Source organism: Sus scrofa, chromosome 15, assembly GCF_054392235.1.
Source record: "Sus scrofa isolate SSC_HxYL_T2T_F1_AM1 chromosome 15, Sscrofa_HxYL_maternal_Yorkshire_Landrace_v2.0, whole genome shotgun sequence".
NCBI lineage: Eukaryota > Metazoa > Chordata > Mammalia > Artiodactyla > Suidae > Sus > Sus scrofa.
This window is the reverse complement of record NC_139397.1, coordinates 132,059,287-132,080,862: the sequence shown is the minus strand read 5'-3', so window position 1 is coordinate 132,080,862 and position 21,576 is coordinate 132,059,287. Positions and strand designations below refer to the sequence as shown.

The following is a 21,576-nucleotide window of genomic DNA, read 5'->3' as shown; positions in this document are numbered from 1 at the left end:
TAGCTCTTTGCAGAGCTTTGTATCTAATGATGTTAGTCTTATCACCAATTTTATTTAATCTTAACTCTGCATTATTATGTAAGAATACTGTAATAGGGGACAATTACAAATTGGTATAAAATGTGCATTAAATTGGAATCTTCAAAGAGTGGGGGCTATTAATTTCTTTGAAATTATTAACAACTTCAGGTTTTTCCTTAATGTTTGTTACCTGAGAGTTTATTCTTGGGTATTTTCTTCTGATAGGTAACCAAAAAAAGTTTGCATTGCATGAAAGGCTTATTACTAAGTCTAAGCTAATTATAATGACTAATTTCATTAAATTTAAAGAGTACTAGTATAACTTTCATTTACGCCAGAAATATAAATGGACACGAGTATTTGAATTATTCAAGAACTGGTAGATTGGATAATTTTTAAAAATCCCTGGACTTTGAAATGTATTTTGATTTATATGAGTTTAGAATATTTTCACTTAAAAGGATCTCAACTTGTTTGAAGTAAGGATATTTCTTTTCTGCACACTTTATTGCAATGAGTGTTATGATTCATGATATAATAATGAAGTTGGACAGGATGTGAAAATATAAACTGGAAACAAAGATTAAATAAACTGAAATCACATTTTTCTGCAGTCTTGCCCAAAGTTGGCTAACCACTTTTGAAGGGGTAGTTCATATCCAAGAATGAGTCATAAAACCAGAGCAATTAAACCTTGTATGTATGGTATGTAGGAACTGGGTCACAAAGGAATATTATGCCTTTGACTATCCTGCAAGAAACTTGAATTGTGTCCCACCGAGTGAAAGATAGAATATATAGCCTTTTCTCACTTCAGAGAAATGAAGAAATTGGGAAAGGCAAAACTTGGGTTCATCATATTATGTTGCTGTTATTAAATAATCAATATGGTTAAAAAGGAAGAGGCCTAGGGCCTCCCACTGTGTAACCTTGGGCATGTCACATAACTGTGTTTCTCCGCCTATAAAATCAGGGCCACAAACTTGGAGGAGGGGGGAATGATGATTAAGGGAGAATGCAAGTAAGACAGCATAGAACATGGCACATAGTAAGCTATCAATAAATATTAGTTTTAATAATCATTATTATTAGTATCAACAGATTTTGTTACAGGTGCATATTCTAGATTCCAATTTTCCTCTAAAATGGAGCTGCATAGACCTATCATCTCTGAATGTTCATCTTTATAAACACTTGTGTGTTTTTTTTTTTTTTAACTTAAATTTTTTAGAAAAATTCTCCAAACCGTTGGAAGGAAGCCACCATTCCAGGCCACTTGAACTCATACACCATCAAGGGCTTGCGGCCAGGTGTGGTATACGAGGGCCAGCTCATCAGCGTCCAGCACTACGGCCACAGAGAGGTGACTCGCTTCGACTTCACCACCACCAGCACAAGCTCAGCAGTGACCAGTACGTACCTGTACCTACCCCGGCTGCCCTCACATCGATGCCTGTGCTTCTCAGGGCTGGGCTCCCCTTGGGAAGAGCATTCCTTCTCGATTTTACATTCTTCCATGGATGGCACCCACACTTTTAAAAAGGTGATATCCTTCAGATGACAGCAGTAAATTTTCTCAGTGGCTGAAAGGCTCTCTCCCCGCTTTCTGTGACTCTCTAGGCAACACCGTGGTGGGAGAGACAACACCCTTTTCTCCTGTTGTGGCCACTTCCGAATCAGTGACGGAAATCACAGCCAGCAGCTTTGTGGTCTCCTGGGTCTCGGCATCGGACACTGTGTCAGGATTCCGGGTGGAGTATGAGCTGAGCGAGGAGGGCGATGAACCACAGTACCTGGGTGAGCCCGCTGGGTCGACGACCAGCGGCGGGAACCCGACTGGGGGTGGCGGTGGGGGCATCCACGCAGGTGGCCTGGGAAGCTGGGACCTCGTTGACAGCTCAGACTGCACAAATGACCCTCCAGGGTGAGGACAGAAAACAAGTGACTCTTTTTAGAACCAAGCTGGGTTTTTTCCTGAGCCACGCTCCCTTTTCCAGTCCCTGATGGCAGCTGCCTGGGGCACTTGCCTGGGCTCAGGTCCGCACAACCAAAGTGTTTTCTTCCTGGATGGAATTGCCAGCCTGAGGCCTGCAGTGGAAAAATGTTAGCTTTGGGGGAGGCTTCGTACCCCACTTCATGCTTTTAAAATTCTCAGGTTTAGAGGCCTTTGAAAAACCTTATGGTGGAATAATAGACATATTGAAAAGTTCACAGATCATAAATAGAGAGCTCGGTGAATTTTTATAGAGTGAACATGGCCATGCGACCAGGCCCCAGATCAAGAAAAAAAAAATCCCTTCGATTTCTCTCCCCATCGCCTCCCACCCATAACTATTACCGTGATTTCTAAGACTGTTTACACATTTGGAGTGGATTACAATTATACATCCTTAGAGAAAAAAAAAAAAATTGGAAAGGGAGGAAAAATAAAAATTACGTCATGGTGCATTGATAACTATTGACTATCCATTAGTACATTTCCTTCCAGTCTTTACCCCCCCACTTCCACCCCGGCCATGAATATGTGATTTTAAAAATATCCTTCTCAGAGGCTGTGGAGTCATTGGAGGGATTGGTATGCTCTGACAGTAACCTTTCCCTTTTATTTCAAAGATCTTCCCAGCACAGCCACTTCTGTGAACATCCCTGACCTGCTTCCTGGCCGAAAATACATTGTGAATGTCTATCAGATATCCGAAGAAGGAGAGCAGAGTTTGATTCTGTCCACTTCGCAGACAACAGGTACACGTGTCCTATGTGGAGTGAAAAGAATCTTTTATTCTGTAAAACGTACCTATAGCACTGTTTCCTGACTGTCTCATTTCTTCCTTTTCTGTCTCATTAGCCCCTGATGCTCCTCCTGACCCTACCGTGGACCAAGTTGATGACACCTCGATTGTCGTTCGCTGGAGCAGACCCCAGGCACCTATCACAGGTCGGCATAGCTGCCTTTTCCTTCTTCTTGGCTCCCTTCTTTGCCATAAGAGGTGAGAGTGCAGATTCTGATCTGCAGGCAGGCATATCACTTAATCTCCCATGTAATCACGGGACCAGGACAGAGATGTACGTGTGTGTCTGTGTATGTGCTATTAAGTCTTACAGTCCTACTTTCTTATGAATTCTTTCCCTTTGAATCTATGTTACCATCTTCCTTCACATAAAACACACACACACACACACACACACATGCAATCACATACATAAATCTCTAAAGCCAGCTCATTGACTTAATTAAACTAGGCATTCCCATGGTAGAAGAGGGGTAATTTTTCTGGAAACCTCACTCTCAGACTTTAAAGAGTCAGCCAAGTTGCCTTCTTTGCTCATTAGGTGACTCAGACATTCTCTGAAGTTCTTAAAAGACACAGACATGCTAGGCAACTCTCTACTCAGAATGGTTCATTAATTGCTTCCATCTTTCAGAGCTCAAAGAAAAGAAATCGGTTTAACATGAATATTTTCACCTCCTGGCTTCTCTAATAGACATTTATTAAGGATCTTGGGTCTTCAAGGATGACATTTATTATTAAAAAGTTTTGCATGACTGTCTTTATTTTATCTTTGGACTGAATAGTCCTTATTAGAAGTAGCACTATTGAAAGAGTCAAAAAGAATCACTCATTCTTAACTGATCCTGCAAGATGCTATAGGCTATTAGAAAGGGGGGATTTATGCCTTTTGAAACCTCTGTTTCATCAAATGGTGTATCTTACTTTTTTCTCCTGAATCTGCAGGCTATAGAATCGTCTATTCCCCGTCTGTAGAAGGTAGTAGCACAGAACTCAACCTTCCTGAAACTGCCAACTCTGTCACTCTCAGTGACTTGCAACCTGGTGTTCAGTATAACATCACAATCTATGCTGTGGAAGAAAATCAAGAAAGTACCCCTGTCTTCATCCAGCAAGAAACCACTGGCGTCCCACGTCCAGGTAACTTGAAGACACTTCCTGTGGTGTCTTGTCTCTTAAGCCTTAATGAAGTAACATCTTTAACCTCCCTTTTGCTGGAAGAACAAAACCAACCTTGGCTTTTGTTCATGCCCTGAGCCTGCTGGGATGACCAGGTGTGTAAGACAAACGAATAATTGTCTCCGGGGAGGGTTGTTTTGCCTCTGTCACCCATTCCTCTGTGCCCATTGCCTTATGGATTATCCATCCTTAAACTTATGAGATGTAGCTGAAATGTCTTCAGTGTAAAGTAACTTATCAAAGCTGGCCATTGTCCTTCCTGATTGAAACCAACAGCTTAAAGTCTTCATATTTTTCCCCAGAAACAAGGGTCAGTTCATCTGTGGCTCTTAAGTATTTTTAAATGATCCAGTAAAATAAAAATCACTACATTCTTTTCTGTTGACACAATAAGAATTTATTTGAGCAATTCCCTGGTGGCCTTGCAGTTAAGGACCTAGTGTCACTGTAGTGGCTTCAGTCACTGCTGTGGCAGTGGTTCGATCCCTGGCCCAGGAACTTTTTTGTTTTTTGTGTTTGGGGTTTTTTTGGTATGTTTATTGTAAACCCCTCAATAGAATATTTCATATGTTTACTTACATATTTTACATACAAGTCTTAAATATCATACATAAGCAGTTTGAAGCATGAAAATAACCCCCCCCCCAAAAAAAAGCATATTCTCCAATTAAGAGAGAAAACTTAGCATTGCTCTGGAATGAGAGGCTTTAAGCATTACCTTACATACATCTGCAAAACTGGCTTTTAAAAAATAATTCTTGGCAGGTGTAGTGAATGACCTGCTGGCTCTTGTCTGTTAGATAAAGTGCCCCCTCCCAAGGACCTGCAGTTTGTGGAAGTGACGGACGTGAAGGTCACCATCATGTGGACACCCCCCGAGAGCCCGGTGACCGGTTACCGCGTGGACGTGATCCCCGTCAACCTGCCTGGCGAGCATGGGCAGAGGCTGCCCATCAGCAGGAACACCTTTGCAGAAGTCACCGGGCTGTCCCCTGGAGTCACCTACCACTTCAAAGTCTTCGCCGTGAACCAGGGGAGGGAGAGCAAGCCTCTGACAGCACAACAGACAACCAGTAGGTCCTGCACCAGACTTTACCCCAAATGCTCCACCCTCGCTTCCAGCCGGCGAGGAGCGGGCAGCAGGCCACTCACTCCTAGGCTCACAGTTAGAAATGTACTCAGGGGCCAGGGATGTATAGCAAACATACGGCCCATCAAACTTGAAAACCAAACTTAGGAAAGCTCCATGGAGGCTAAATGGTAACCCATTTCCCAAACACACGTACCAGGGGAATGGCACTGAGAGAAGAGAACTTAGCCTCATTTTTCTGGCTAATGGAGACGTGGATTGAAAATTTGAGTACATTTTTGTGTAGCTATGTCTAGATCAAACTTTAAATGTAGTCTCTCAATCCTTTTATAGTAGAATTACTTACAAATAGTAATTGCTAAAATAGTTGGTGTGTATTAGGCACCAGGTCACCAGCACAGTTCTTTGCAGGCCTTACCCTCGTATTTAATCTTCGTTTCTAGTTAACGAAGAAGGTCTTATTATTACCAGTGTGGGAAACCTGAAGAAACTGAAGCTTGTAAAAAAGTCTGCAACCTGTAAGGTGCCAGATTTGGGAAATGATGGAGCTGGATGCACATAGACTCATGTCTTTTTGACTCCAAAGCCCGTGCTTTTAATGATTTTTACTTGATTACCTCTTAAACATTTTCTCCTTTTGAAAAGTGTTTTAAATTATTGTAGGGAAATTGCCAGTTATCACACTCAAAAAGAAAATTCACGATTTATGTGGTTCTTTCTGATAGTTTCAGACTCAACAGGCTTGCCATGAATCTGAGGTTTTGAGTGTACATTATAAGTATTGTCTAATCTGAATCATGTGAAAATAACTTTCCTTTCTCCAGTGAGGGACTAGTCATTCAATAAATGCAGAGAATATCGGTCTTGTTCTCGGCAAGACCTGCCCTCATTTTAGTGGGCGTATTTCTTCCTGCCCTCATTTTAGTGGGCGTATTTCTCTTTTCTTAACCTGTTTGGCTCAGAGCAGATCAATTTGTGGCTTCACTAGTGTTTTGGGGGCTTGTTTTTAAATGCCGTCTCTGTAATGTTAGTGTGGTGATAGGGAAGTCATGCTCGAAAATTAGAGTTGCCACAGATCAAAGTCAAGCAAAAACAGTGAGCAATTTCTCACGACTGACACAGAGTTTTGCAAAGTTCTCTATAGCACTCAATCTCTTCATGGCTCAATATTTCCAAGATTTTGTTCTTTACTTCATTTCAACTTTGAGAAGAAAGAACTTGGAAACTTCAGTCAAGCTTTAGGATCTCAGCATAAGAATTCTAAGTGCAAATATTTCTTGACGTGTTTCATCTTTTTTTTTTTTTCTCTAGAATTGGATGCTCCCACCAACCTCCAGTTTATCAACGAAACGGACTCAACCGTCATGGTGACCTGGACGCCACCTCGCGCCAGGATAGCCGGGTACCGATTGACTGTGGGCCTGACCCGGGGAGGCCAGCCCAAGCAGTACAACGTGGGGCCCTCAGCCTCGCAGTACCTACTAAGGAATCTGCAGCCTGGCTCTGAGTATGCTGTGACCCTCGTGGCCGTAAAAGGCAACCAGCAGAGCCCCAGAGCCACTGGCGTCTTCACCACTCGTAAGTCAAGATCTAAATGGCTTTTTGTAGCGAAGTCATAGGTTCTTACCTATATTTGCATTCTCTGCCCGAGATCCTTATATCCTCTCAGACCAGCACTTTGAGGAATGTGGTTTAAATAACACCCAGTGATGTGAAACTTGAAGGCTTTTGCATTAATGAATTTACCAAGTATTTGCTAAGACAAGGAAAAAAATCAGCAGCTATGTCTACGCCCTAATACTTTGGGTATCGAATGATAGCAGTAAATGCGGAACAAAAACATCTACCAGTTGAATAGAAACCAACAGGACAAGAAGCTAAGGAAGTGATTTCTTTATGAGTGTGGATGGCAGCCGTTTAAAGTATTTCTGCAGAATAGAATCTTTTTTTTTTTTAAATCTTTCTTAAATTACTCTTGAAATTCTACAGAAGGAAAAGTACTGACAGTAATTTTTGGTCCTGTCTGTCTTCTGCTCAACATTTTACCAGAATTCACCTTACGTCTCTTACATATCTACACCATAATAAAGGCTTGTATTCATAAATTGATTTCTATTAAATGCATCCTCATTTACATGACAAAGAATTATGAGACCCATAATTTCTAGAGAAGCATTTATTATTTTTAACTTGACATTTTGAATTACAGAAGGACCTCACATAACACTTTTTCAGCATATATTGCAACTATGAACTGGCTTGCAGTTTCCTAAAAGCTTTTCACAAATCTTGTCTTTTGACTAATTTTAAAAATAGATGTTAAAAAGCATTCAAAAAGTGAATATAAGCTTAGTTTGTAAATAACCATGGAATTTATTTCACAAAGAAAATTTTCTATTAAGTTTTCCCTGTAGGAATTAATAATTTACCAAAAATTTATTTCCATTTAAATTTGGAGTTATAAGTTTGGCTAATGAAGCCTTTTTCCTCAGTAACTGCTAATCATAAGCAAATGAAATCTGCTTTTTATCTGGAAGTTAACCTTTAAATTTTGCTCTTTCATGTTACATATTACATATTACTAAGATACTCTAGAATCTATTAACATGAACTTAATGTTTTTGTGTTTCTTGTAAATATCAATTTCCTATAGATGACCTTCACTGCATTAGAATGGAGATTTCCATCGATTTAGTCTTTTACTGACTGTGTATAATTCTATGTATTACCTTTTTCACTTTTTAACTTTTTAACACGAGTTTTTTTATGTAGTTTCTTTTGTTGGATAGGGTCCCTATAGTTTAATTTGTCTTTTATTTCTTTAATTTTTCATATTTATTTTTATTTCATTTTAAATGATACTAACAGTAATTAAATGGAGTGGGGTGGAGCAATACTATTTCAAGTACTTTTGGAGAGTCTGATGTATTGGACAAATTGCACAATGCATTTATAAAAATATAATTTCAGGAGTTCCCTCTGTGGCACAATGGGATTGGCAGCATCTCTGCAATGCCAAGACACAGGTTCAATCCCCAGCCCAGCATGGTGGACTAAAGGACCCAACATGCCCCAGCTGTGGTGTAGGTTGCAGCTGTGGCTTGGATCTGATCCCTGGCCTGGGAACTCCATATGCTGTGGGGCAACCCAAAAAGATAGAGAGAAAAAAATATATATGAAATATGTATATTTCATTTGAGTTAACTGATAGTGGAACTACTTTTATTAGAAAAAGGTCAAGATGGTGCTTTTAGTACACCTTCAAAAAATATTTGTTGAATAGATAATTGTGAAAACAGCTCAACCAAGCTTTGATTCAAAGAAACTTCTGTAAACAGGGAGTTCCACAACTTCACTTGAACTTCAAGTACTCTCTGAGGCTGTAAACAGGGCTTGCATATTTTTGAAACTGCTTTTAAGTTTCTGTAGCTTTTTACTGTTACCAAGCTGAATTCTGGGAAGAGTTTTTTGGGTTTTATAACTCGGGCTACATTCTTCAAAGCATATGGTAGGGGTGTGGGGAGAGCCATTTCTATGGGATATTCAGCTTTCTCTTTTATAAATAGGGCAAATTTTATTTTATTTTTTAACATCCAGGCTGTCCTTCATCTAACAAGAGCTGCCAGAATCCGTAACTCACACTTACGGTCATATTCTTTGTTTGACATCAGTTTGTGGGTTTGTGGTTTGGAGAGTTTCCTGTAATGGTCTTCCCAGGCAGAGCGCATCCTCTTAAACCTGGGAAGGTTCTAGCTGGCTGGCTCAAGCAATAGAAGACACCCAATCTTAAAGCCCAAGACAGTTGAGAAGAATGTACTTTGTGAAAAAAATTGTGACTTGACTTTCACAGATTTTCAGTGCAAGAAGCTGAGTACTCTCTGAGTGCTTTCTTGTGGTTATTAACATGATCACCCCAGAGTTCCCTTATGGTGTAGCAGTTTAAGGATCTGACATTGTCACTGCAGCGGCTTGGGTCACTGCTGTGGCACAGGTTCAATCCCCGGCCCTGAGAACTTCCATATTGCACAGGCATAGCCAAAAAAAAAAAAAAAAAAAAAAAGAAAGAAAGAAAGGAAAAAACTGGCCACCCAGGGCTAGTCATGGCATTTTGGCAGTCAGAGGCAGCCAAGTGGTGTATAATTTCAGAGACTCTGGGAAGGCATCACTGGTTATCCATCCTAATTCCTCTGAAAATGCCATCAAATAATACCATCCTTATGAAACAGCTCTCTACAGCAGAACTTCAATTCAGCCATTAGAGCAGCCATGATAAAGTGGCCCACACAGATATTTTATTGTTTCAGACAACAGTATTTTAAAAATAATTTTTAAAAATTACACATGAAAATCCAGACTGGAAAACAATGGAAGAATTTCTACTTCCGTATGACAAAGATAAAACAATTAAATGGAGCTGAGTAGTAACTACGTGGTCTTAAAGACTTTAATCTCAAATTGCCTAAGTCTGGAGGATAAGTCTTTGTCTCACTAGCCATTCACAATTTAGCATATATACATTTTAATAAACTGTTTTCCCAGTGGGCACAATTTGGTTGGGACATAAAAGACGAAGGAATTGTGAAGGCACCAAACATGTAACCAAGGCCATCCACACACATTAAAGCCTCGAATTTGACTCATTGAAACAAATGTTGTGTCATGAGGCTTTTGAGACCTCATCTTTCCCATAGAAGCCAGTTTTCAAAATGCTTATTCCCATTATTACAAGGTTTAGTTGTTTTGTCAATTGCAGTTCCCAGGCTCGGGGTTGAATCTGATCTCCAGCCACCAGCCTGCAGCACCACAGCCACAGCAGCACAAGATCTGAGCCTTGTCTCTGATCTACACCATAGGCCATGGCAACGCAGAATCCTAAACCCACTGAGCAAGGCCAGGGATTGAACCTCCATCCCCTTGGATACCTGTTGGGCTAGTTACCATTGAGCCACCATGGGAACTTCCTTGCCAACTGTATTTTAAGAGATTCTAAATTTATAATGAGATTTGTAAGACTGTTGAAAATGTCTGTCTCAACTTCGTGTTCACATATTCTTTTTCTTTCTTCCTTGTTTTTCTTTTTTTAAAGTGTTATCTTTACTAAGAAATAACAGTGATGTCAGGATGCTAGGAGATTCGAAATAAGCTTTTATTATAATTCTTAATTCCGGAGGCAGAATACTAAATCTCTGCAGTATGATTATTCTGAATGAATAATCACACATTTAAAGGAAGAATCTTTAGAATTTATAAGTGCGTCTGTGACGGCAGATTCTGTCTAACTTGAGTGTGACATCTCTTTGCAACCAAAAATAACTGGCCATCATTATGGAATGATTCAGCAAAAAGCTGTTTTTAGATAATCATCTATAATTTAACCATTATTCTCAAAATAATGATTAAGAAGCAGAGTGATGATCAGCTTGCGGTGACCAGTTTTACATTTTATTATTTATTTATGTGCTTGCTTTTTAGGGCCGCACCTACGGCATATGGAAGTTCCCAGGCTAGGGGTCCAATCAGAGCTGTGGCCACTGGCCTACATCACAGCCACAACAATGCCAGATCCAAGCCTTGTCTGCAACCTACACCACAGCTCACGGCAGCATGGATCCCTTACCCACTGAGCGAGGCCAGGGATCGAACCTGTGTCCTCATGGATACTAGTCAGATTCATTTCCACTGAGCCATGATGGGAACTCCCAGTTTTACACTTTATATATGATTCTATACTGATGATATAGGGAAAGTTAATGTCAGCTAACTCAAATCCCAAACATAATGGGAGTTCCCTGGTAGCCTAGAAATGAAGGACTTGGTGTTGTCACTGCTGTGGCTCAGATCCGATCCCTGGCCCAAGAACTTTCGCCTGCCATGTGTGGGGCCAAAAAACAAAAAACAAAACCAAAATGATGACCAAGCACAAATTATAGAATCCAAGGAGGTGAAAGGGTCCTCTGAGGTCATCGAGCTCCATGTTATTCAAATGTGACTCACGGTCCAACAGCCTTGGTGCTATAGAAATGCAAACTAGCACCATGCGGACCTACTGAATCAGAACCTACCTTTCAGCAGGCCTCACACCATGTGTGTGGCACCTGAAAGATCAAGAGGCACTGACATATTGAAGATTTTCACATATGTTAACTTTTGGATCTATTAACTGACTCTACTGAGGTTCTCAATGACAGTATTTGTACACTGCATTCTCTGTGATTCCAGAGTTTGAGCATATGCTTTGATTCCATTTCACAGTGCAGCCTGTGGGCTCCATTCCACCTTACAACACAGAGGTGACTGAGACCACCATTGTGATCACATGGACCCCTGCCCCAAGGATCGGCTTTAAGGTAAATGACAGATTCCTTATCCCTTGTGGTACAGCCCAGAGGCGCCCTCGTGTTTCTGGATGTGGTTGGAACAGGATGCTCAGGAGTCAGGAGACTTGGGTTTGGTCCTGCTTCTGCTCGTATACCTCTCTGACTGCATCGTCAGGGCATCATAGTACTTCTGCCTCCCCGAATTGCTGGAAGGAGGGACTGAGGCAGTGAATGCTTTGCAAAGAAGAAAACATTACTATGGAACTGTTAGTTGTTGTCTTGTTTTCTCTCCTCTTTCCCACAGGGAACTACATTTTAAAATATATAGGAAACTGCATTTGTTGTGTTGTTCTAAATGGTATCAACAAGTTCACAAAAACCAATTTAGAGAGACCAATTAAACTCAGAGTCACTCAAAAATCACATTTTCATCCAATCAGTTTCATCTCAACTTGTTCAAAGCCCCTTGGGAGAATCTCTTAATAGAATTTAAGATTAAGGTCTACCCTGTAGATATCTGGGTGCATACTCTTTAAAGTTAGGGAAGTGATGAATACAGATGAATGTGTTTAAAAGAATTCCTTTCTTTGGCATTTAGAGTGTGGAGAGAGAAATATTTATTATAATTGAAAATCAAGACGAAATCCCCATGATTGTTTGTTTAAAAAATACACTAAAGACTACTTTTTTTTTTGAAATATACAAATGGCATAGTGATGGTTATGCTACTTAAATATAAAGAAACCCTTTTAAAGATTGTCAGTGTACCTTTGAAATTTCCCTTAATAGTGTCATTCTGACTTTCAGAAGCTTTATAACATACTAGGAGTGTCTCTAGATTTGTACACTGTTTGATGACACGGTATTGGGTTTTTGAAATAAAATACTAAAAGGACTGAAAATCCTGGGCATACTCATTTTAATTATTCTTTTTTAACATACCACCCTGCAGTTGACGTTATGAACTCACTTCTTCAGAAAGAGTGCTTTTGGGAGTTCCCATTGTGGTTCAGCGGAAAGAAACCCAACTAGTATCCATGAGGACTCAGGTTCCATCCCTGGCCTTGCTCAGTGGCTCAAGGATCTGGCATTGTTGTGCATGTGATGTAGTGTAGGCTGCAGACACGGCTTGGATCTGGCTTTGCTGTGGCTGTGACATAGTCCAGCAGCTGCAGCGCCGATTCAGCCACTAGCCTGGGAACTTCCATATGCCGCAGGTGTGGCCCTAAAAACAAAAAAAAATTAAAAATTAAAAATAATAAAAATGTTTTAAAAAGAATCCTTTTGAAGTACAAAGTGTAACAGGGGCTGTTACCTTCAAGTTGAATGTTAATAACTCAAAGAAAGAACTAAAGGATTTCTTCCAGTGAAAAGAAAATAAGAAATGAACCGCTGTGTAGCCCCAAGCCCCTGTGTGCTTCAGGTTTGTACCAGGAGGTTATTTATCAAGCAAAACAGTATGTAATGACATTTCTCTGGAACCTTCCATTATGAACTACCTTAATGTGGTTTTGGAAAATAATGCACTTAACTTGCATCTTCCTCCAGTTCCGGGGAATTTCCAGCTAAATTACTTAATAGAACTAAAGTAAGGTCCCAACTCATTCCCATCTGCAGGTAGAGTACAGTTCCTGAGGAGTCCACATCATGCAAAGCATAACCGCAACCTCTCAGCAGTAACCCAGCTCTGAAAACATTTGTCCTTGGTGTTTATTTTGCTTTTCTTCTTCTAGCTGGGTGTACGACCAAGCCAGGGAGGGGAAGCACCACGAGAAGTGACTTCAGACTCAGGAAGCATCGTTGTGTCCGGCCTGACTCCAGGCGTGGAATACGTTTACACCATCTCAGTCCTGAGAGACGGGCAAGAGAGAGATACCCCAATTGTGAAGAAAGTGGTGACACGTAAGAGGAGTTCTTTGCCTTTTTTTCGTTTAGTTTTTTTTAAACTGTTCTGCTTTTTTAAAAAACAATGGCTGATAGTGATATTGTTTTTACTCATGATAATGACACAAAGAAAAGATTTCATCCCTACTTATATTATTAGCTATTTCCAAGTTTGGCGTAACAACTTCAACTCATGTCATATATTCCATGGCATTGGAAGTGTTCTTTCCACGTCAAAAAAATGCTATGAACTGGCAAGACAGAAAAAACTTTAGTACTGTTACAAAATTTAAAACTGTGAAAAAAGAAATGCTCTCAGAGAATTGCTCTCCAGCATGGTTTCATAGTATAACTTCTTGAGGAAGGAGGAAGGAAGGGAGGAAGTGGGGAGGAAGGAAGGAAAGAAGGAAGGAAGGAAGAGAAACATTCTACAACTCAAGTGCTTTGTGTTAGCTTTAACTTTTAATGTAATTTTTTTTTTTCTGCTTAGCACTGTCTCCACCAACAAACTTGCACCTGGAGGCAAACCCTGACACTGGAGTGCTTACTGTCTCCTGGGAGAGGAGCACCACCCCAGGTAAGCCTGGGATGTATCAGAGAGCAAGTACACACAGTGCCTTTCCAAGACAAAGTTAAGAAAACTGTGTTCCTTTCAGAGAAAGGGTCGAAATTATAAGTACCTAGCTCTCCATACAAAAATACAGGAGTACATGAATGTACATCATAGAGTGACATATGGGGCGTTTTACTGCATGTTTCTTTGTTTGTTTGTTTATTTTTGCTTTTTAGGGCCACACCCACATCATATGGAGGTTCCCAGGCTCAGGGTCCAACTGGAGCTATAGTTGCCAGCCTACATCACAGCCACAGCAACGCCAGATCCGAGTGGCGTCTGCAACTTACACCACAACTTACAGCAAGGCCAGATCCTTAACCCGCCAGGGATCAAACCCACAACCTCATGGTTCCTTTACTGCATGTTTATTTAAATCATAGCAAAGTGAACAAGGCAGACCCTTATTGAACTATGGAGAATCATGAGGGCTGAGGAAAAGCATTCTGGGAAGTGCCTTTTGCTCAGTGGCCGTTCAGAATTGCCAAACAAATGCTGAAGTTATAACACCTCTTTTTCCTTCTATGAGTTATCATAGATTCTAGGTTTATAACTCAATAAACTTAGATATTTCACCAATATTTTGTCATGAGTTGCACCACAAAAATCTAAGGGTGATGAAAAGTAGAAATGACTTCCATTTTACAGAATGAAAAATCTGAGACTTGGAAAAAATTGACTCACCTACAGTCACAAATTTTAAATGTGACAAAACTGCGATTGTAGCCTGTGTTTAGACTCATTCTCACACCCAACTTCATGCATTTGGATCTTAATTGTTACTTTGTTTTATTTATACTTGATACTGAGAAATTGGCTAAACGATATTCCATGACTATTTTTAAAGCTTTAAATAAAGCATTTGTCTAAACCCCTTGTTCACACACTATTAAAAATTATTTTTAAAATCCTAAAATGTGTAAAGATACCTATAGCAATATTCAAGAATCATGATGTACCAGGATAATGGCAGGAGAAATTTTGATATTGCTGATCTTTGCCAAGCCCACATGAACATCTCTTTAAATGAGAAATGTTAATTAAAATATAATGGTATCATTTTCATTAGTTATATTGGGGGAATCACAATCGAAATATTAAGATACTCGTCACTGAGAAAATTCTAAATTAAACAAAAACAAAAATTCCAACTAATATTGATGGCATCCATAACTGCTATACTTATTCATTAGATGGATATATTTAGTTTATTATTTCAATTTCTGTTTGTGCTCTAAAAATTTTTTAAACTTTGCTTGGGTGCACAGCGAAGGCAATTACCTCTAAGTCTGATCGGTATGTGCAGTCACACACAATAAAGCTAGCTCAAAATATCCTTTTTTAATTCCCCTGTGAAGTAAAGTGATTTTGGTGAAGTTTTCATTATCTGTGGAAACATCATTTATACCAAAACTACACTATTTCCAGCCGAATTACTCTAAATTTGAAACTTTTAGATTGGCAGATTTCATGCTTGGCAGAAGCTAGATCATTAATACTGAGTGTTAATGGATGGCCTAGCCTGTCCATCTGGATGGTCACTAACAAGTGAAATGACTGAAACATTTATTTTGCATAGTTGGATTTTCTTGTATATACCACTTTAGTGGTCACTCTGTTCCTAATGACAAAGTAGATCATCATTTTCTCATCCTTTAGTAAGTTTAACTTAAATATTTCCCTCATTTTACTTTTAGTCTGTGCCTGTGGATCTCTGGTCATCACTGTTTTAAATTAAAAACATCTCTCTCCTCCCCCTCAGCCCTCTTACTGCCAAATTTCTTTCTTTTTTTAATTCTATTGGAGTATAGTTGACTTAGAATGTTATATTAGTTTCAGGTGTACAGCAAAATGATTCACTTATATGTATACATATACATATATCTGTTCTTTTTTCCCATATAGGTTATTATAGAATATTGAGTAAATTTCCCTGTGCTATACAGTAGGTCCTTGTTAGTTATCTATTTTATATGCAGTAGTGCGTATATGTTAATCCCATACTCTTAATTTATCCCTATCCACCTTTTTCCCATTGGTGACCCTAAGTGTGATTTTGAAATTCTTGTGTTTGTTTCTGTTTGATAAATAAACTCTTTTGTATCATTTTTATTAGATTCTACATATAACTGATATCATATCTGTCTTTTTCTAACTTACTTCACTTAGTATTCATAATCTATAGGTCTAGCTATGTTGCTGCAAATAGCATTATTTCATTCTTTTTTATGGCTGAGTAATATTCCATTGTGTATGTGTACCACATCTTCTTTATCTTACTGCCCAATTTCTACAAATCTCGAAGTCTTCAGCAGTTAGCATTCCTTCTCTAGAATAAGGAGAGCCACTCTTTTTTTCACTTTGTCTCCTTTCCTGTAAATCCCATAGGTTCAGATCTTGCAAATTAGGAGAGCCCACTTTGGGGGATGTGCCTAGAGATAAGAGCCATTCCATGCTAAGCAGATAAGGCAGAATATTCTTCAACTGTTTGCAAATGATCCATCAAGGAAAAGCAGGGTAGAGTCGTAGAAGAAGCATGGAATTTGGAGAAAGAAAAGCCTTTGGTAATCATGTCCCCTTTCCAAGATTTTCTTTCAACTGAGACCATTAACACCTGCCTCAAAGTGTTGTCAGCTCTGAAGGACAGGACTCCAATACAGAAATGCTGAGTCATTTCCCTGTTTCCCTGTGAGGGTCCATCTATCACTGGAGTCTAGTTTAACAGGCTTTGGGTTGTAAATGTTCTGTGCAGTAACTTCATCCTTTCTGTTTTCTCCAGACATTACTGGCTATAGAATTACCACCACCCCTACAAATGGCCAGCAGGGATATTCTTTGGAAGAAGTGGTCCATGCAGATCAGAGTTCCTGCACCTTTGAAAACCTAAGCCCTGGCCTGGAGTACAATGTCAGTGTTTATACTGTCAAAAATGACAAGGAAAGTGTTCCTATCTCTGATACCATCATCCCAGGTAATGAAAAAATAAGCTGTTATCCTCAGACTGGCAGTTCCAATAAGAGTGGGGATTAACATCTTAATCCCCAGATGGTTGAGTGTATCAAATACGTTCGGGATTTAATTCTGACCTCCCAATAACACTCCTCAGAACGATGAAGTCAAAGCACTGTTTGGACAAATGCTTGCTGTTAACACTGCTTGACTGTCTGTGCTTCACTGGGATGCTTTTGTTGCAATGGGTATGTAATGGAGTGGCAACCATGGCATTAACTCTGTACTGTCCGCTCACGTGGAATTATTACTAAAACAATGTCATGTGTCTATACCCAGTACTTACAGGCGAAAAGTAATATGGTAAATGCATCCCATCGGTACATTTGTGCCTGATCTTACAGCCTCCATATGTAAGCACTGAAATAGCTCTTGGCTGACACATTCAATTCTTCATCTTGCCATTTGAAATCCTTCTTTTTTAAAACTGAAAAAAAAAAAATCAAAGAAAGGCCACACCTTTGGGGTGTTCTTTCTTATGAATTGAATGACAACATTAAGAAGACCTATCGAGGGATAGGTTTGCTGTTTGTCCAAAATTGAATCACGACAGAATGAAAGTATTGGACGGATTGTATTCCTCTTCGCACTATTTGGTAGAATGCTTTTACTAATGCTAATTAAATAACTTTGATTATGAGTTGAGCAAAATGTTAGCAATGGCCTTGGACTCAGGCCTGTCTTTTGCCCGAATGTGCTTTTGAATGGCACATTTCATGCCATACATTCATAATGCAGTAACATTATGGCTATAATGTTGTTATGAGTTTCTGTATGGGGAGAAAAACTCATCAATTTTTTAACCCTCTTTATGCAAGCTTTATTTTCCTACTTAAAAAAAATGGATTTTTTTAAACATTGTTGATACTACAGATATTATGTCTAAGAATGGTTTTGACATTATTTGAAAAATTATAGGACTATAATTTTTCAAACCTGAGGATTCAAACTTTACTGTTTGGGGGATTTCCAAAAAACAGACCAACAAAAATCCCTAAAGGAATGGTGTAACCTGTTTTATTCTCCCAGGGAAGCAAATTCTTCATGATGCTTAAAAAGTCTTTTCAGATAATTTGGGACAGATTGCATATTACCATCATTGCTTTTAACACCATCAATTTTACCACTAGTAACCTGATGTACACTGCTTTATTTTTTCCTCTTTTTTGCCTCTGTTTTCCTTTTGCCCTCCTTTGCTTTGTAACTCAATAGAGGTGCCCCAACTCACTGACCTAAGCTTTGTTGATATAACCGATTCAAGCATCGGCCTGAGGTGGACCCCGATTAACTCTTCCACCATTATCGGGTACCGCATCACAGTAGTTGCGGCAGGAGAAGGTATCCCTATTTTTGAAGATTTTGCGGACTCCTCAGTAGGATACTACACAGTTACAGGGCTGGAGCCTGGCATTGACTATGACATCAGCGTTATCACTCTCATTAATGGCGGAGAGAGTGCCCCTACTACACTGACACAGCAAACGGGTGAATTTTGAAAACTTCTGTGGTTTGAGACATGGATGGTGTTGCATGCTGCCACCAGTCACTCTGGTTAAATATGGATGTTTCAAGGGAAAAACCAGCAATTTGTCAAAGATTAACAGAGGGTGGGATGAGGGGGTAAGGAATGCAATGCATAGGCTAAACTGATTGGATGAAGACACGTGCAGTGGTCTCAAGTACATTTTCATTTAAACTGCAAATATGTATAAAGTTAGAGAAATGTAGCTATCTGTTCTATCAAATACAAAATGGCAAAAGCTAATTGAATTTGCAGACCTAGAATTTAAAAAAAAAAAAATTCCAACATTAATGCCAAATTGCATCACGAGCCCAGTTAACAAGAAGAAATGTACTTCCAAAATGTACCATTATGCAATTTCCTTCTACTTTTTGATAAACTCTACCATGTAACTGTTGTAACTGATTGAAATTTAGGGTAGAGCAGAAGGAGGGGTTTTGCAGTAGGAGAAAAAACCTTTGGAACATTCTAGGTTTCATTGCCGTGATGAGGTAAAGAAACTCCTCTTTAACCACAGTTTGGGGACCAGCATGCAACATTATAAAGGTTCTCTGGCCTGCATGGTAAGAAACATGCTGAGAACCAATCTGCATGAACCTTTTTCACTTGTTAGTAGAATTCACTGAATGGAATCTAGTGATGCCAGTAGCTGTAGTCACTCCTGTCAGGGGAAAATGTAGGACCCTCTTGTCTTTTTGTCTGTGTGCATGTGTTTCTTCGGAAAGTATTGCTATGTCTCTCTTTGCTGTGTGGCAACTTAAGCCTCTTCAGCCTGGGATCAAATAATCACCAGTGGTATTAATCATGTACTTAAAAATCAGTGTATTTGAAAGTGAAATTAAAATTATTCTTTAAAACATATTGATGGCAGAAAGGTTAAAGGGGCCTAACAGTACTGGGGGTAGTGTTTTTATTTTTAACAGTAGTTCACTATGATTTAGTGTAGATTTAGATTAAACTATTTGCATGAAGATGACTCATTTCCTTTATGCATGAAATACCGGTTTTACCTTTCCAGCTATTCTTCTGAGTTTTGATTGGTACATTGCATTGACTTAGTCTTCCTTCTTGTTTGAAACCAGCTGTCCCTCCTCCCACTGACCTGCGATTTACCAATGTTGGTCCTGATACGATACGTGTCACCTGGGCTCCACCTCCATCCATTGAACTGACCAACTTCCTGGTGCGCTACTCCCCTGTGAAAAATGAGGAGGATGTGGCAGAGCTGTCCATTTCTCCTTCAGACAACGCAGTGGTCCTCACAAGTAAGCAGCGGTCAAGTGTATGTGTTCTGTAACTACTAAGCTACCTCCTGAGGAAAGAATTCTGTGTGTTCAGGTGGGAGCAACAGGAATTAAAATAGCCACAAGAGAACGACAAACTCAACTCCAAATCTAACAAGCAGCTTTGCAAATTCTGAAAGATGTCGTGTTATTATTATTTTAATATATCTTTGCTATCTGTAGCTTTTCAAAAATCAGAGTGGAAAAACAATCAACAGTGAAGTTCAAAGACTTTAAACAAGTTCTGCTTCCAAATAAGCACATAAAAATAAATGTAGGCCAAGAAAAATTAGATGACGAAATCTAAATGGGTTAGAAAGACCAGAAATGAGATTGAAAACAGTGTCACCATATCTGTTTTATTTCTCCTTTTTTATTCTTAAGTGTCAGCAGGTAATCTATTTGGCATATGAAAACTTAGAAACAGTAACTGGTCACTCAGGGTAGATCGGGGTTCTATTTTGAAGAAAGAGCCAGAAGTTTAATTTGTACTTCAAAAACAAACTGTTAGCAGAATTTCTCTGAAGGCTGAAGACTTAGAAAACAACTCACACTAAAATAAACAACAATTTATGGAAATTATTTCTTTCTAGTTACTACCCTTTTGAAATTGATATCTTCTATTAAAGAAAATAAAAGCAGCCTGTGACATGGTACTGTGTTTCACATAAATGTCACTTCTCCTTATTTTCACTAGTCTAGAGTAGAGTAAAAGCACAGATATAAAAATATAAGGAAGTCCCTGGTGGAGCAACACGTTGAGTCTCCAGTGCTGTCCCCTGCTGTGGCTTGGGCCACTGCTGTGGCACAATTTCAGTCACTGGCCTGGGAACTTCCACATGCTTCAGGCATGGCTTAAAAATAAATAAGGAGTTGTCGTCGTGGCTCAGCAGTTAACAAGCCAACTAGCATCCATAAGGTTTGGGTTTGATCCCTGGCCTCACTCAGTGGGTTAAGGATCCAGCGTTGCTGTGAGCTGTGGTGTAGGTTGCAGACACAGCTCAGATCCCACGTTGTAGTGGCTCTGGCATAGGCTGGTGGTTGCAGCTCCAATTCAACCCCTAGCCTGGGAACCTCCATATGCTCCCTAAAAAGCCAAAAGGCCAAATAAACAAATAAATAAAAATTAAAAATAAATAAATAGGTAAAAAGTTTTTTTAAATATGTAAAAATTTCTATAGGGAAATTAGGGAAAATAGCCCAATTTAGTTGCATTACCAAATGATGGTCTGAAAACATCTACCTTTCAAACATGTTTAAGAGAATGAAATACAAAGAAAGGCAGCTCAGCATGACCATAGTCTTGATTTCTCATTTCATGACTAAGGGCAAGAAATCCTTATTTCTGAGTGTCATTGGGGTGGTTGTTTCTGTTCTGGAGCATTCTGGAGTCAGTAGTTACTGCATTACCCAATACATGAGGCCCTGCTTCAGCACCACTTTCTGCCCCACCTTAACCACAGATCTGTCACATGTTGTTCATATGTTCTAAGATCTTATTCTAGATTCGACTATAGATTGCAAGGTAGTCATTCCCCCCAAGAGAAGCCATTATTATCCTACTTTACAGATGAAGCCACTGAGGTCTCCAGCGGCTAAGTAAATTGCCTCTGGCCAAGCAGGAAGGAGGAAAAGGGAGTCCACGCATCTGCTCTCTTCCTCTCCTGCTTTGGCAAAACTTGCAAGGGCCCCTGCAGGAGGGGAGAAGGTATAGAGGCGAATAGGGTCTCCTGAGTAGGAGTTCAAAGGTTGGAAACCTTACCCTCTGCCTTTGATGGTACCTCAGAAAGAGAAAAGTATGTGTATTCAGTGTATACCCAGGCGTGTCTATTCGATTCTTTTAAATATTCTATTCTTACTTTAATATGG

The 21,576-nt window shown here is 39.5% G+C and overlaps 1 protein-coding gene across 12 annotated transcripts in view; it reads left to right on the top strand.

Annotated features, from left to right (window-relative positions):
- Positions 1-21,576, top strand: part of FN1 (fibronectin 1) — a 72,781-nt gene that overhangs the window by 23,609 nt on the left and 27,596 nt on the right. For 6 of the 12 annotated variants that reach the window (XM_084999037.1, XM_084999031.1, XM_084999028.1 and 3 more), the window contains exons 14-26: positions 1,253-1,433; positions 1,642-1,818; positions 2,635-2,763; positions 2,867-2,956; positions 3,756-3,950; positions 4,790-5,062; positions 6,391-6,657; positions 11,332-11,426; positions 13,130-13,298; positions 13,771-13,857; positions 16,673-16,864; positions 18,115-18,387; positions 19,507-19,689. In XM_084999037.1, the coding sequence (XP_084855163.1) occupies positions 1,253-1,433; positions 1,642-1,818; positions 2,635-2,763; positions 2,867-2,956; positions 3,756-3,950; positions 4,790-5,062; positions 6,391-6,657; positions 11,332-11,426; positions 13,130-13,298; positions 13,771-13,857; positions 16,673-16,864; positions 18,115-18,387; positions 19,507-19,689 (2,311 nt within the window). The remainder of the gene's footprint in view (positions 1-1,252; positions 1,434-1,641; positions 1,819-2,634; positions 2,764-2,866; positions 2,957-3,755; positions 3,951-4,789; positions 5,063-6,390; positions 6,658-11,331; positions 11,427-13,129; positions 13,299-13,770; positions 13,858-16,672; positions 16,865-18,114; positions 18,388-19,506; positions 19,690-21,576) is intronic. The other 6 variants (XM_084999039.1, XM_084999035.1, XM_084999034.1 and 3 more) reach the window with 1 other exon arrangement.